This window comes from Scatophagus argus, chromosome 24 (genome assembly GCF_020382885.2).
Source record: "Scatophagus argus isolate fScaArg1 chromosome 24, fScaArg1.pri, whole genome shotgun sequence".
NCBI lineage: Eukaryota > Metazoa > Chordata > Actinopteri > Scatophagidae > Scatophagus > Scatophagus argus.
The window spans coordinates 12,503,071-12,519,321 of NC_058516.1; the positions used below are offsets into that span (position 1 = coordinate 12,503,071).

A 16,251-nucleotide genomic window follows, 5' to 3' on the forward strand; every position below is an offset into this window, starting at 1 on the left:
CCCTGGACGATGTTTGGATGATGAATCAAAGTTCAGGTCAGATATTTCTCACAGTAATTCCATGAACAAAATAAAGCATCAAATTCATATTGCTTTTTCTTGGTCAAGCAACAGTCCAAAGTCCTGAGACTTGTCACTTACTTTCATATATGATGAAGCAAATCTTTACATTTAAGAAACTTGGAACAAAATAAATGTTTGACATTTCTGGTCCAAAAACACAAAATAGAGCAGCAACATACTGTGGACATAGAAAGGTACTGTGTAAATACATGTATAAATACTTGAATATCTATATTATATCTATGTATATATCAAGCAATCAGTTTTTACATGATATATCACCTGGTATGTATAGACATACATACCAAGATACAGTGCATCTGGAAAGTATTCACACCGCTTCACTTTTTCCACATTTTGTTATGTTACAGTCTCATTCCAAAATGGATTAAATTTTTCCCTCAAAATTCTACACAAAATACCTCATACAAAGTGAAACAAGTTTGCTTACATTTTTTGCAAATTTATTAAAAATGAGAAACAAAAAATGTAACATGTACATAAGTATTCACACTCTTTGCCATGATACTCAAAATTGAGCTCAGGTGCATCCTGTTTCCATTGATCACCCTTCAGAGGTTTCTACAACTTGAGTTGAGTCCACCTGTGGTAAATTCAGTTGATTGGGCATGATTTGGAAAGGAACACATCCTCACAATAAGCCCTCACAGTAGACAGTGCATGTCAGAGCACAAACCAAGCCATGAAGTCAAAGGAACTGTCTGCAGACCTCCGAACTCTGTGAATGATGAGTGGCCCAGCCAGAGCCCAGACTTGAACCCTATTGAGCATCTCTGGAGACATCTGAAACCGACGCTCCCCATCAAATCTGATGGAGCCTGAGAGGTTCTGCATTGAAGAGTGGGAGAAACTGCCCAAAAATAAGTGTGCCAAACTTATAGGATCAGACTCAAAAGACCTGAGGCTGTAATTGCTGAAAAAGGGGCTTCAACAAAGTATTGATCACACTTATGTACATGTTATATTTTTCTTTTTTTATTTTTAATACATTTGCAAAAAATTCAAGCAAACGTGTTTCACTTTGTCATTACGGGGTATTTTGTGTAGAATTTTGAGGGAAAAAAATGAATTTAATCCATTTTGGAATGCGACTGTAACATGACAAAATGTGCAAAAAGCGAAGCAGTGTGAATACTGTATGTATACATATACAATATGTATAAATTGTGTGTATTGTGTGTATTTGTATTTTTTTTTTTTATGTATAGACCTTTTTATGCAGCATCATGTAGCATCCTAGAGGAACGTTGCTCTATGTACTGCACATACATGGTTTTAATGACAGTAAAAACGAGTTGACCTTGACCTCAGTGAGCTTTACAGCTTTGATGATGGTGACAGTGTGACACTGTGAATTTAGAATTATTTTGGGTCTAAGCTTTTTGAACATACAGGACTTCTGGGTGAACAACACAGAAGTATCACATGCTTTTAGAGTCACTGAGGAATTTTTTATGGACATTTTGATACTTTCATTTGAAGTGAAAATTGGTCACCACTGGAATCCTTTGTAATGTGCTCTGAGCTTCCAGTCCAAGAGAAAGTTAGGTAACAGGACTGAGCCAACAAACTAATTGCAGCTGCAGTTAGTAGACAGCAGTAAGAGCAGGAAGACACTGGAGATGGAAGCACAGCAAAGCATATTTTTTCTGTGCTCATGTTAACCAGCACAAGCTCTGCAGCGTGTTCATGATCTGCAGCAACTGTTTTGGCTTTTGATCTCTTCTATTTTTTGACATTCATGTGAATCCAGCCAGAAAACAAACTGATAATCTATTAGAACTGCTGTTTTTATTTCATCAGTGGTGTCTCAACAGGGAGGGAAGGAGAAGAACACACACACACACAAGTTGAAAGCAGGAGAGAAACATCTCCTTGCTAATTATTACACAAGACAATGGCTCTTCTCACTTAATTGTTGTAGAAGAAGCAAAGCCCTGGTTTTTCAGGAACAAATACAAAAATATAAGTAAAAAATCAAGGAGGCTATTATAAAAATATCATAAGAAAAAAGGAGAAGGGCAGAATACTGGTGTGGAGATATGTGCTTTGAATGTGAACAGCGCAGCTACAGCTCATGTCTGCAGTCATCCAGCATCATTCCCATAGCCAAAAAATCATCCACAGCCTGCATCACTGACTACCGTCCAGTTGTACTCACCCCTGTCATCACCAAGTGCCTGGAACAGTTGGTCCTAGGCCACATCAAACACTGCCTCCCTCCAACCTTCAACCCCCACTAGTTCGCTTACAAAGCGAACAGATCGACAGAGGACACCATATCCATCACCAATCCAATGGGCTGAGCCAACTGGAACACAGAGACACCTATGCTAGGGTGCTCTTTGTAGAATACAGCTCTGCCTTCACTACAGCCATTTCCGACATCCTGGTCAGCAAACTGTCCAACCTAGGACTCCACCCACTCGTCTGTTCCTGGATCAAGGACTTTCTCACAAACAGACCACAGACAGTTAAACTCGGACCCCACCTCTCCTCCACCCGGACACTGAGCACAGGCTCCCCACAGGGATGTGTGCTGAGTCCACTGCTCTACACCCTCTACACCGCAGATAGCGAACCAGCCCACACCAGTAACACCATAGTGAAGTTTGCAGACGACACTACTGTGATGGGGCTGATCTCTGGGGATGCTGAATCTGCCTGTGTGGTGTCAGGCTAACAACCTCAGCCTTAAGAAAAGTTCCTAGCTATTTTTTTCCCATGCTATTGACACATCTTATCATTCCTGAAGTCATGTCTTTTTGATGAGGCTGCCTACAGACGTGAAGTAGACCAGCTGGTCCTCTGGTGTGGTCAGAACAACCTGGAGCTTAACCCGCTCAAGACTGTGGACTTGTGGAGACAGTGGACTTTAGGAAGAACCCACCCACCTTACCTCCCCTTACCATTCTCAACAACACAGTGTCTACTGTGGACTCCTTTAAGTTCCTGGGAACTACAATCGCCCGGGATCTCAAGTGGAAGTCCCACGTAGACCTAATCAGGAAAAAGGCCCAGCAGAGGTTGTATTTTCTGCGACAGCTGAAGAAGTTCAACCTGCCTCAGGAGCTGCTGACCATCTTTTACACCTCCATCGTCCAGTCTGTTCTCTGCACTTCCATCACTGTCTGGTTTGGATCGGACACCAAACAGGACAGAAACAGACTGCAACGGACAATCGGGTCTGCAGAAAAAATCATTGGGGCCGACCTGCCCTCCATCTAGGACTTATACCAGTCCAGGGTCAAAAAACGGGCAGGAAGCATCACTGCAGACCCCTCACACCCTGCACACAAACTGTTTGATCTGCTTCCCTCTGGTAGGCGTTACAGAGCTCTGTATGCCAAGACTACCAGACACAAAAACAGTTTCTTCCCCCAGGCTGTCTCCCTGATCTCCCCGTAATCCACCTGCACTGTTTGCACTACATCATTCCACTGTTTGCACTACATGTATATATATATATATTTCCCTTTCTTGTAAATACTTTATTCTTCATTTTTATTATTATTATTGCTATTTTGTATTTTTGTATGGTGCACAGGACAGAGAAAAATCCAGAGTCAAATTCCTTGTATGGTCACACATACTTGGCAAATAAAGCTGATTCTGATTCTGATTCTGATTTTTCTTTCTTTCATTTTTCATATTTCCTGTTTTATTGTGAAAACTTATCTCTCCTCTCATTTCAGATTACTTCACTTCCTGCCCCTGTGTTTTTTTTTCCCTCCAGCTCTGACTGTCTGCCTGCCTTCATTAGATTCACCTGTGTCTCATTGTCCTTCCCCTCTCTTTTGTATTTAGTGTGTGTTTCTCCTCCTCTCTGTGCCAGTTTGTCTTTCTACCTCAGTGTCAAACGTTCTAGCAGTCTTCTAACTCCTAGTGATGTGTTTTTCCAGTTTTTGGATTTTTGCCTGTGTGTTTCTTCTCCTTTGCCTTGCCCTTTGGATTTGTTTGCCGAGTTGACTGACTATTGTGTACCGAACCCCTTTTTCTAGTAAACCATGTTAGTTGAAACCCAAACTGTTTCTAAGAGTCATGCTTTTGAGTCCCGCTTTTGTGGAGTACCAGATGTAACAGCTATTTTCTCTTTTTGTTTTTACCTTGTTTCATTCAAGTTATAACACATGTAATGCCATTTATTTCATTTAACTGTTGGTCTTACTTTACTCCCATCTTCTCTTTCTTCTCTGGCTTGTGTTTGGAGACCCTGCTTCTGGAGGCCAGAGAGATGTGGACATACAGGACTGTCATAATAATTACTGGAAGATAGAATGCTGCTATAGCCGTTCCAAACGTCACCGCAGGGTTAGAAAGGAACTGTAGAAAGAAAGAAGGAGAATGTTTACACATTTGCAATATAATTATCAGACACACTGCACACAATTAACAGATTATTATGTACACCAATTTAATGCAATCCAATATCAAGCTGAAGACAATGCTGTCGTTACCAAGTTAAGCATGTCAGGTTTTTGTTGACACTGTGTTACTGAAACTGGTAATATTTTAGGTTGTAATTGTTCTCATCTAATCACTGCGGAGTCTACGGTTGGGTAACATATTGCGTGTTTCTGCTTTGCTCTGTCCTACTCTACACTTGCCTGAGTTTGGTGCTTGGTGTTGTGGATTTACATCAATCAACATATTTTGTGTTATCTTTCACTGTGGTTGGTTTTGACAAATGAGTACACAAGCACTTTAGGAAAAGTTTATTAACTGCACGATCTTCTGGATTCTTTCCGTCCCCGATCCCCGTTCTGTCTCTGTCGCTCAGCTTAGCTTAGTGCTAGCAATTTCCTGTTTGTCGTGCGCTGTGCTAAGCGTTGCATTGTTACACTGCTCTGCTCTAGATTCTTGTTAAGTTAAAGTTCTTTCGTTGTTGTCCATATTAGAGCTCATCTACACACTAAAAACTCACATTACTGTTGTTAAGCACTCGCCTCTATCTTATCACTTTATTCTTAAGTCGTAAGTTACACTTGACTATGGCCTCTCCCTCCTTCTCCCCCTCTGCTGCTCTGTCCTGCTCGGTGTGTCAGATGTTTAGCTATTCTTCTGCCTCCTTTAGTGATAATGGTATATGGCGATTTGGAATGCCGGCTCCGCACCATTGAAACCAAACCGCTAGCTGCAGTTAGTCAAGCCCTGTTAGCCGGTGCGGAGCCACATAGCTTCGCTGTTAGCTCTCCTCCGGCAACTCCTGTGCAGTTGAGAAACCAGGGCCGGTAGGTGACTGTTCGTAGAAGGCATAGTTTCAGACCAAAGCCCACCGAGTGCCACCAGCCACTTAACGTTTCTAATAGGTATTCCCCACTTGGCGACACACCCGCCGAAGAACCAGATAATTGGAGACTCTGTTTTGCAAAACGTTAAGCTAGCAAAACCAGCGACCGTAGTCTGCATTCCTGGGACCAGAGCAGGTGACACTGAATCAAATTTGAAACTGCTGGCTAAGGTTAAACGTAAATACAGTAAGATTGTTATTCACGTCGGCAGCCATGACATCCGTCGCCACTCGGAGGTCACTAAAGTTAGTGTTGAGTCGGTGTGTTCATACGCCAAAACAATGTCGGACTCTGCAGTTTTCTCTGGACCCCTGCCCAATTCGGCCAGTGATGAAATGTATAGCCGCTATTCATCCTTCAATCGCTAGTTATCGAAGTGGTGCCAAGCAAACGGTGTGGGCTTTATTAACAATTGGCAGACCTTCTGGGGAAAACCTGGTCTAATTAGGAGAGACTGCATCCATCCCACTTTGGGTGGAGCAGTTCATGAAATCACTGCTACTGAGATGTGGAGGAATGGATTGCTCAATAGAGTTATGACTCTGGGTCAGCCTGGCTACAGTGTTGAATAGAAATCTGGGACAGTTCTCAATTTCCATCCCGTATGCTAACACAAAGTCTAGGGTGTGGTTGAAGCAGTGTCTAACCAATCTTCCCCAATCAGCAACACACCCGTTGAGAAACCGACCCTAGTTATTCTCACCTACGGCCTAGAAATTAAGAACCTGTTAGCTGTCCCTCAAAACCCTCTCCTTTCAGACCATTCACACACAGTTTTAGATATGGTTGCCACACTGAGAAAGAAGGTTAAAAATCATAGGAGGCTAGCTCCCTGGTATAATTCAAATATACGAACACAGAAGCAAACATCAAGACGAATGGAGAGGAAGTGGTACCCTCCAAATCAGTTGAATCCCAGAGGGCCTGGAAAGATAGTCTACTGACATATAAAAATGCCATTTGTAAAGCCAGAACAGCCTATTATTCATCATTAATAGAGCAAAACAAGAACAACCCATATTTTCTCTTTAACACTGTAGCCAGGCTGACCAAGAGTCACTCCTACTCCAGCCTACTACATCTCTGGACAGCTTCCTGCCCATAGACCTCCCTGAGCTGACCTCCAGCATTAATAAATCTAACCCAACTACATGTCTCTTAGACCCCATCCCAACTAAGCTCCTCAAGGACGTCTTTCCCTTGATTGGCGTTTCCTTTTAGATCAGATCAACTTGTCTTTAACAACAGGTTATGTACCACAAGCGTTTAAGACTGCTGTTATCAGACCTTTGCTTAAAAAACCTTCACTTGACCCAGACATCTTAGCAAACTATAGGCAGATATCCAACCTCCCATTTTTGTCTAAAATGCTTGAAAGAGTAGTTGCAAATCAGTTAACTGATCACCTGCACAGGAACAGTCTGTTTGAAGTGTTTCAGTCTGGTTTCAGAGCCCATCACAGCATAGAAACAGCACTGGTTAAAGTTACAAATTCCCTCCTCATGGGATCAGACTGCGGGCTTGTCTCCATACTCGTTCTACTGGATCTAAGTGCTGCTTTTGACACTGTAGATCACAGCATTTTATTACACAGATTAGAATATGAGACTAGGATCACAGGGACAGCACTAGGTTGGTTTAAATCATATTTATCAGATAGATTTCACTTTGTTCAAGTAAATGACGTTTCCTCTTCACATTTAAGGGTTTACCTCGGTGTTCCACAGGGTTCAGTGCTTGGGCCTATCCTGTTCACCTTATACATGCTCCCTCTCGGAAATATTATTCAGAAACATGGCATAAACTTTCATTGTTATGCTGATGACACTCAGCTGTATTTATCCTTAAAGCCTGAAGAAACAGAGCCGTTAGCCAGGCTCCAGGCATGTCTTAAGGACATAAAGGACTGGATGACCTCCAATTTCTTATTGTTAAACTCAGACAAAACTGAGGTCATTGTTCTAGGCCCCAAAAATCTTAGAACTAGAATAGTTGATAATATTCTCTCTCTAGACGGCATTACTTTGGCCACCAATACGACTGCGAGGAACCTCGGCGTTATCTTCGAGCAAGACGTGTCATTTATCCATCATGTTAAACAGACCTCTAAGACCGCCTTCTTTCACCTCCGTAATATTGCTAAGATTAGGAGCGTCCTCTCTCAGAGTGATGCTGAAAAACTTGTCCATGCTTTTGTTACTTCTAGATTGGACTACTGCAACTCACTATTATCAGGATGTCCAAATTACTCTATTAATAGCCTGCAGCTGATCCAGAATGCAGCAGCTAGAGTTTTAACAGGAATCAGTAAAAGGGATCATATCTCCCCCATCTTAGCTTCTCTTCACTGGCTTCCGGTAAAATTCAGAATAGACTTTAAAATTCTCCTACTTACATATAAGGCCCTAAATGGACTAGCCCCATCATGCCTGCAGGATCTAATAGTCCCATATATTCCCAATAGAACACTTAGATCACAGAGTGCAGGTTTTATTTACAGTTCCCAGAATTCATAAAAGTAGAATGGGAGGACGAGCCTTTAGCTATCAGGCACCCCTGCTGTGGAACCAGTTGTCAATCTGGGTTCGACAGGCAGATACCACCTCCACTTTAAGACTAGACTTAAAACCTTTCTGTTTAGTAAAGCGTATAGTTAGCCTCAAACAAAGTGTGTAGGGCTGGTAGGCATAGTTACAGTCACTTCTTGACAGACAGCCACAGGTAGAATAGGTCTGACTAACTGTTAATCTTTAATCTTTATCATAGTTATGCTGCTATAGGCCTATGCTGCCGGGGGACACAAACATGATCCACCGAGCAGTTCTCCCACCTCCCCAATACCACCACCATCTCTACTCCCCCACCTCCTCTCCTCTTCTTCTCCCCCCCCCCCCCCCCCCCCACCCCCCCCCCCCCCCTCCCCTCATCAGATCAATATATAATTCATTATTTTATGTCACTAACTGTGTGTCCAGTTCACCTCATAGTTTTGTGTCTCTCCCTCCCTTTCTTTCTCTCTCTGTATCTCTGCAGGTCTCTCTCCATCCAGATGTACATGTTGAACTGCATCCGGCCCTCTGACAAACCCAATGTCTACTATCAACATCTGCCCATGTTGTTCTTCTATGTAGTGCTATTATAACTAACTTAAACAACATATCAGCTAAAAAACAAATACATACAATACATAGTCTTCAGAATTCCAATTATGTCATGTCTGTCCTTTGTAATTTATGATGTTTACTGTATGTATACTTCCCTCTCTCTCTCTCTCTTTCATCCTCTTTGTCCTGTCTACCTCTTCTTTCCCCCCTTCACCCGGCCGACTATCAGCAGGATAGTTCTCCCTTGCAAGTCGGGTCCTGAATTGAATTGATTTAATTAGTGGCAGTATTTTACTGCACTGCATTATGTTAAAGGTGTAATATTTTGTGCTCATTCACACATATTTATTAGGGGGACAGAGTATGAGACATACTGGCAAAGACCAACAAAAAGTGTCTTTATCTAAATATTTAACCACTAACTATGTCCTTTGCCAAGGCTTCCATAGAAGTTCATTCTTGAAATTAGTAGGCATATATGTGAGAAATTAACTTGGGAACTACACTACATTGCTGAAATTGCAAGAAAAGTGGGCCTGTAACTGATTGAAGACAAACAATATCAGCTGTCTGTGAACACCAGACCAAAGCCATTCACAGTTGGAGGAGCAGCTACCAAGGCTAAAAGCTAGCAAGGCAAGATGGAGACAGGGATGACCATCTACCATCTACCTTTGTCCTTCACTTCTTTTCCACTTTTAATTAGTTAATTTTAATTAAGGAGAAATGTGAAGGGCCAGTATGTACAGTTTGGTAGACAGTGAATGTGTTTTACTATATTTCTTTCTTTCCTGCTGTAGTTGCCTAAATGTGAAGTTTTATTACTGTACCTGAATATAACACTCTCCAGGCGGCACTGTTCGCTGTCCAACGATGAACTGCCAGAACAAGATGGCAGGAGCCCACAAAATGAATGACATGATCCATGCTGCTGCAATCATTAACCCTGCCATCTTAGTTGTCCTTCTTGTTGGATATGTCAGAGGTTTAGTCACACAGAAATAGCGATCAAAGCTGATGATCAATAAATTCATCACTGAAGCGTTTGAGACAACATAATCTAAAGCCAGCCACAAGTCACAGACCACTGGCCCAAGGGGCCAGTAGCCAACAATGATGTACACTGTGTACAAATTCATGCTGAAAACACCAATGATCAAGTCAGCGCATGCCAGTGAAAATAAGAAATAGTTATTGACAGTTTGTAGGTGGCGGTTTACTTTGATGGACAGCATGACTAGAATATTTCCCGTAACAGTCACAAAGCTCAGAGAGCCTGTAACCAGAGCAATAAATAGCATCTCCAGAGCTTTATATGGACTTGGTGCCTCGACTCCATCATCCACAGGAGAGCAGTATGTTGAATCATTGCATGAGGCATTGGAGAACTGGTCAGCTGGTTGGTTGATCAATGACCCTGAAAGAAAAAAAAAGAGACGAAGGCAAATATTGGCTATATAATTGCAGTTATCATCTTTGTCACAGTGATTGGTGTCCTATAATTGGCCTTGACTTCTTTGGCAAGAGCCAAGAGGTTAAATAAGAGCAATTTGCTGATGACATCAAAGTAGTTGGATTAGCAACAACATAGATTATAGAGGTGTCTAATGTGATGATGATGATGATGATGATGATAATGAAGTGTGGAAAAATGTGGAAATGTGGAAAAATACTTCTTGAAAGAGCCTCTTTTTTGAAAGTTGAAAACACCTGACATTTGAAAAATAAGTTATAGTCCAGTTTTAGACTTATATTGTAGAAAATATGTATTACAAAAATGAACTGTCGGGTTTAGTTCAGTTGTTTTTTCCTGTGTTTTTTCCTCCCTCTCCCCTCACCCTGCTGTTGTTTGAGTGTGTGTGTGCGTGGTCTCCTTCTGAGCCATTCCCGAGCAGAGCTGGGTGTTCCTGTGTTCCTCATCTATTTTTCTGTGTTCAGGTTCACTGCCTTCCCAGTCATTCAGTCCAGTCTTTGCTATGGATTTGCTGTTTGAATTCCACTCTTCTCCACAAGCACTCACCTTGCTTGTTTCTACGTTGGATATCAAGTTAAGTTGTTTGACCACACACTTACCTGCTGCCCAGTTGCTTGTTGTGGGAAAGCTTCTAGAGCAGGGGTCACCAACACGGTGACCGCAGGCACCAAGGACCACATGAGTCGCCTGCAGGCCTGCAGTGCTACTTGTTGGGGCGGTCGAATGTGACAAAAAATCTACAAACATACGTAACTGGAATTACATCTAGAGTAGCTCAAATGGAGACATGGTTGATTATTGTCTGTATGAGTGCTTCACTTTGTGGCTGTTACTTCTTCCACAATTAAATCATGGGAGTAATGCAGATATTATGCGTTTATTCTTTGCGTGGCTAGCCAAAAGCCTAAACTTGTCCCCAAAATCACCCAAACACAAGCACTGACTTGAAGTCTGAATGCAGTAAGTGCTATTTGTTGGGGTAGTATTGTCGGGCATTAACTTGACTTTTGAAATAAGTACATGTCACTTTTGGGGGGGGTGACTGCATATTACCAATGCATAAGAGAAGGAAATCACATCCAGATCACCTCAAATGGAGACACCGATGATTGCTTTGTTCATAAGTGCTTCTCTTTGGGGTTGTCTTTGTTGTGACTTGGTCACCTGACAAATACTGAGGCTGTGTATTTACAATATTCGTTGCATGACTAGCCAAAAGCCTAAACTTGTCCCCAAAATCACCCAAACACAAGCACTGACTTGAAGTCTGGAGGCAGTAAGTGCTTCTTGTTGGGGTACTTTTGGGATCTCTGAATTCCCAAGTTTCCTACACAGAATTCATCCGGGAGCGTTTTGTATATCACATGTTACTGAGTGAATAACACTGTTTGGATTCCTGCTGTTGTATTCATGCAATGGTACTGAAACTACTGAAAAAAGTTTTAGGCTTCTCTGACAGAATGTGTGCGATGATATTCGCCCAACAACAACATTGCAAATCAAGTCAGAACGGCACCGGCATATAACACAGGACATGGAGGAAAGGGAGGAAACCACGGCCCGTACGGCTAAGAAAAGAGAATGCAGCTTCAACAATCAACAGCCGGTACAAAAACAATGGCATTTCTCCCCGTCGGGGAATCGAACCCCGGTCTTCCGCGTGACAGGCGGAGATACTGTCCACTATACTAACGAGGAAGGCTATACACTGCTTGCACTGCCTTGCACAGCTGTTCCAGCCATTGCATGAGGGAATGCAGAGACACCATGGGAAGTATTTACCTTGGTGACGGAGATTGCGGAGGTGTTAGCCGGGTCCCACAGTTGAAATCTCCCAGACACTGCATCTTTAATTCTGTTTACTGTCCCCACCCCTAAGCGCTTCTTCCTTTTCCAGCTTTGGCTATCTGAACTCAAAATCCATTATGGGTATGAATTGTTAATAACAGACAAAAAGGAAAATAAACACCCTTAACATGTAAAATTGGCATTAGAAAAAAGTTGGTTAAGTATACAGGTGCTTTCAGCCATGCACGCGCGAGCAACGTGGTGGTCAGCAGTTTCTGTAGTGCGTTCGCCTAACGTGCGAAAGGTCTCCGGTTGGAAACCGGGCAGAAACAGCTCTCTTTGTTTCAGTTTACGGTGAATATTGGTGTCAGTACATCATTTGAGTTACTAATATTCATTCTAATCGGAAGAATTATTTCATCTTCCAAATTCAGATATATGATGCCACGGCCTCTTTAAAAAGCCTCTTTGTAGTAGCAGTGTTCGCTTACGGCCATACCACCCTGAACACGCCCGATCTCGTCCGATCTCGGAAGCTAAGCAGGGTCGGGCCTGGTTAGTACTTGGATGGGAGACCGCCTGGGAATACCAGGTGCTGTAAGCTTTTTCACTTCTCTTAGCAACCAGCAGAGGGCGCTCTTCAGTGGAGCGACAGCCTTGAAGAAATGAGCAGAGTAAAATCATAAAGACCTACAACGGCAGCTGTGGAACGTCACCAACTTCCAGTTTTCACAAGAACTACTGCTTCGTTTCACTAGTTCACATTGATTGGACTATGGTACTGATCCCATCCACTTGAGACGAGAATGTTGTATATTGGTTCAATGTTCATTGTAATCAGAGGAATTATTTCATCTGCAGAATTCAGATACATGATGCCATGGCATCTTTAAAAGGTCCTTTTAAATAAGCGTGTGCAGCTTACGGCCATACCACCCTGAACACGCCCGATCTCGTCTGATCTCGGAATCTAAGCAGGGTCGGGCCTGGTTAGTACTTGGATGGGAGACCGCCTGGGAATACCGGGTGCTGTAAGCTTTTTCATACCTCTCAACAACCAGCAGAGGGCGCTGTTGGCTCTTCAGTGGCGATCCAGCCTTGGTGAAATGAGCAGAGTTAGATCATAAAGACCTACAATGGCAGCTGTGGAATGTCACCAACTTCCACTTTTCTCAAAAACTACTGCTTCGTTTCACCAGTTCACATTGATTAGACTCTATGCTACTTATTCAATCCACTTGAGAAGAGAATATTGTGCTTTCCTTTGCCCTGCATTGTTATTGTCGGTGGTTATTGCACATATGTGGTGCTGTGTTTAGTTCAATGGTCTGGTTAATGCAGTAATGCAATTAGTCGCAATTCTGCGGTCACCAGAGAAGGCAACCATACGGCTCTTGTTGCCGTTGTTGTTTTTATTTTGACAGCAAGAGGGTTCGAAACAGGCTACAATGGAGCTCTTTCAACAAATGGCTGTTTCTAGCATAATAGATGTTTATGGTTCTTGTCCCTGCAGCTTTTACTGTCCGATACACAACTGCTCCGACACACAAGACGACTGTGACTGGATCCACTTAAAAATCTCTCATCGAGCTCTCGTCCCGGTCGTTGGCACAGTCGTTTCCCGGAAGTACGCTCATTTACCCTCTGTCAGCGCCATGTTAAAAGTGTATGAGATCGGTTAATTAGTGTCAAATAGTGAAACGAGCACTTGCAGAAGTACAAGTTCTTGCGCGTGCATGGCGGAAAGCACCTGTATACTGAACCGCAAATAAGAAAACAAATTAGAGCTAGCAAGGCGGAGAAAGACTTTCGGTGGGCCTTGAAGAAATCCTGGCAAGCCGTCCGGTGACTCAGCAAGGGGAAGCGGCATCTTGTTCATATATTGTGTGTAACTCATATACGGTTAATTTAAATAATGTACTGACACCAATATTCATCGTAAACTGAAACGAAGAGAGCTGTTTCTGCCCGGTTTCGAACCGGGGACCTTTCGCGTGTTAGGCGAACGTGATGACCACTACACTACAGAAACTGCTGTGAGCCGCTTTATTTGCGCGTGCACGGCTGAAAAGCAACTGTATACTAAACCACAAGCTTTTTTCTAATGCCAGTGGACATATTAATGTTACATGTTAAGGATTTTTTCCCCTTTTTGTCTGTTATTAACCCGGCTAACATCTCCGCAATCTCCATCACCAAGGTAAATGCTTCCCATGGTGTCTCTGCAGCCCCCCGTGCAATGGCTGGAACAGCTGTGCAAGGCAGCGCATGCAGAGTATAATCTTCCTCGTTAGTATAGGGGACAGTATCTCCGCCTGTGGTGGGGTTCGATTCCCCGACGGGGAGAGTTAAGTTATATCTGCTCCTGATTGTTCAAGTAAACACCATTCATTTCTGCGTCAAATGCATCCAAGTGGCGGTTAGGTTGAGCTTTCTGTTGACCCTGTGAGTGCTGAAGCCCCAGATTGCGACAATTTGCAATATTACATCAAACTAAATATCGCCACCGATCTTGTTTCCCCACCAGTAGCTGTCTAACGTGCAATACTTTAATGCTAACCCAAAGTTCCCGTTCAAAGTATTTGAGGAAATCGAAGTTGAAAGTTGCTTACTTATAGTGCTAAATGGAATAAAGGCGAAAGCGTTTTCTCATTGACAGTATGACTTTATCTTTCAAGCTGCAGCTTTTTAAAGTCTCGGTGTCGAAAACCAGCACCGAAAGGGTTAACAGGCAGCAACAGGTTGACTACACTGTGTAATCGGTGCGATAATTGGAGTTAGCACGGAAAAACTTCAGTACCACAAACCTATTGCAACATGTTTCCGCCCGGTTTCGAACCGGGGACCTTTCGCGTGTGAGGCGAACGTGATAACCACTACACTACGGAAACCACAGCCACCTAGCCCTCCTCGGTGTGGCTCAAAGTACCCGTAAACTGAACCGCAAACATTTTTAATGCCGGAAGCACTTTTACATGTTCAGGATGTTTTTTAATGAACAATTATTTGCCATCAAGAGTTCTGCTGCTTGTCTAATCAAAGTTTTCTTCTCCCTCGTTATGACTGGGTCCTGTGCGCTGTGTTAACCGTTCCTCCATGGTCAGAAAGCACACGACAGGCTTGTTTACCTCCAGGGCCGAAGTTGATGTTGCTGACTTTGAGGTTAATCCCCTTCACTTTCACAGCAGTTGGGGAAGCAACACACGGGAGCTCCACTTGGTCTTGAGATGCAGCAGGCTTTACTATATCACAACGGTGACCTATACTTTAAATTTGCTACTAAACAGGGCCACTTCATTGCGTGCTGTCAATCTGAATCTCTGCTCGCCGCCCGCTACATTCACTGTCCCTTCAACATTTGCATGCACAAACAGGAACAGGAAACAGGAACGCATGCATAGACTGGGTAAGCCTCCGTTTGAGTAACACGTCTGTTGTGAGTCTCGCACTGTTTGTTGATTTAACTCTGCTCATTTCATCAAAGCTGGATCTCCACTGAAGAGCCAACGGCGCCCTCTGCTGGTTGTTAAGAGACAAGAAAAAGCTTACAGCACCTGGTATTCCCAGGCGGTCTCCCATCCAAGTACTAACCAGGCCCGACCCTGCTTAGCTTCCGAGATCAGACGAGATCGGGCGTGTTCAGGGTGGTATGGCCGTAAGCTGTACATGTTTATTTAAAAGGACCTTTTAAAGATGCCATGGCATCATGTGTCTGAATTTCGTAGATGAAATAATTCTTTCGATTAGAATGAATATTAAATGAATATACAATATTCTCTTCTCAAGTGGATTACAAGTAGCATAGAGTCTAATCAATGTGAACTAGTGAAACGAAACAATCGTGCTTGAGAAAACTGGAACTTGGTGACATTCCACAGCTGCCGTTGTAGGTCTTTATGATCTAACTCTGCTCATTTCATCAAGGCTGGATCTCCACTGAAGAGTCAACAGCGGTCAGTGCTATTTGTTGGGGTAGTATTGCCGGGCATTAACTTGACTTTTGAATTAAGTACATGTCACTTTTTGGGGTGAAAGCATATGACCAATGCATAAGAGAAGGAAATCACATCCAGATCACCTCAAATGGAGACACTGATGATTGCTTTGTTCATAAGTGCTTCTCTTTGGGGTTGTCTTTGTTGTGACTTGGTCACCTGACAAATACTGAGGCTGTGTATTTACAATATTTGTTGCATGACTAGCCAAAAGCCTAAACTTGTCCCCAAAATCACCCAAACACAAGCACTGACTTGAAGTCTGGAGGCAGTAAGTGCTTCTTGTTGGGGTACTTTTGGGATCTCTGAATTCCCAAGTTTCCTACACAGAATTCATCCGGGAGCGTTTTGTATATCACATGTTACTGAGTGAATAACACTGTTTGGATTCCTGCTGTTGTATTCATGCAGTGGTACTGAAACTACTGAAAGAAGTTTTAGGCTTCTTTGACAGAATGTGTGCTTGAAGTACTAATTCAGTGGGAGCTGTGCTTATTTGAATTGCTTAGAAACTT

General features: G+C 42.9%; 1 protein-coding gene and 6 non-coding genes across 7 annotated transcripts in view; 2 read left to right on the top strand and 5 right to left on the bottom strand.

Moving 5' to 3' along the window:
- The window catches only part of chrm4a (cholinergic receptor, muscarinic 4a), a 41,319-nt gene extending 31,363 nt beyond the window's left edge, over positions 1–9,956 (bottom strand). The window contains exons 1-2 of the mRNA XM_046382132.1: positions 9,310–9,956; positions 4,253–4,407 (exon numbers count right to left, since the gene is read on the bottom strand). Coding sequence (XP_046238088.1) covers positions 4,253–4,407; positions 9,310–9,780 — 626 coding nt within the window. The 5' untranslated portion in view covers positions 9,781–9,956. The remainder of the gene's footprint in view (positions 1–4,252; positions 4,408–9,309) is intronic.
- A 1,623-nt stretch (positions 9,957–11,579) lies between these two features.
- trnad-guc lies at positions 11,580–11,651 on the bottom strand. The gene has a single exon. It is a non-coding gene; the product is annotated as a tRNA-Asp (tRNA).
- Positions 11,652–12,226: 575 nt separating this feature from the next.
- Positions 12,227–12,345, top strand: LOC124055859. The gene has a single exon (XR_006842848.1). It is a non-coding gene; the product is annotated as a 5S ribosomal RNA (ribosomal RNA).
- Positions 12,346–12,660: 315 nt separating this feature from the next.
- LOC124055856 lies at positions 12,661–12,779 on the top strand. Its single transcript, XR_006842846.1, has one exon. It is a non-coding gene; the product is annotated as a 5S ribosomal RNA (ribosomal RNA).
- Positions 12,780–13,700: 921 nt separating this feature from the next.
- trnav-aac lies at positions 13,701–13,773 on the bottom strand. The gene has a single exon. It is a non-coding gene; the product is annotated as a tRNA-Val (tRNA).
- A 786-nt stretch (positions 13,774–14,559) lies between these two features.
- On the bottom strand, positions 14,560–14,632 carry trnav-cac. The gene has a single exon. It is a non-coding gene; the product is annotated as a tRNA-Val (tRNA).
- A 651-nt stretch (positions 14,633–15,283) lies between these two features.
- On the bottom strand, positions 15,284–15,402 carry LOC124055837. Its single transcript, XR_006842828.1, has one exon. It is a non-coding gene; the product is annotated as a 5S ribosomal RNA (ribosomal RNA).
- Between the last annotated feature and the right edge of the window lie 849 nt (positions 15,403–16,251).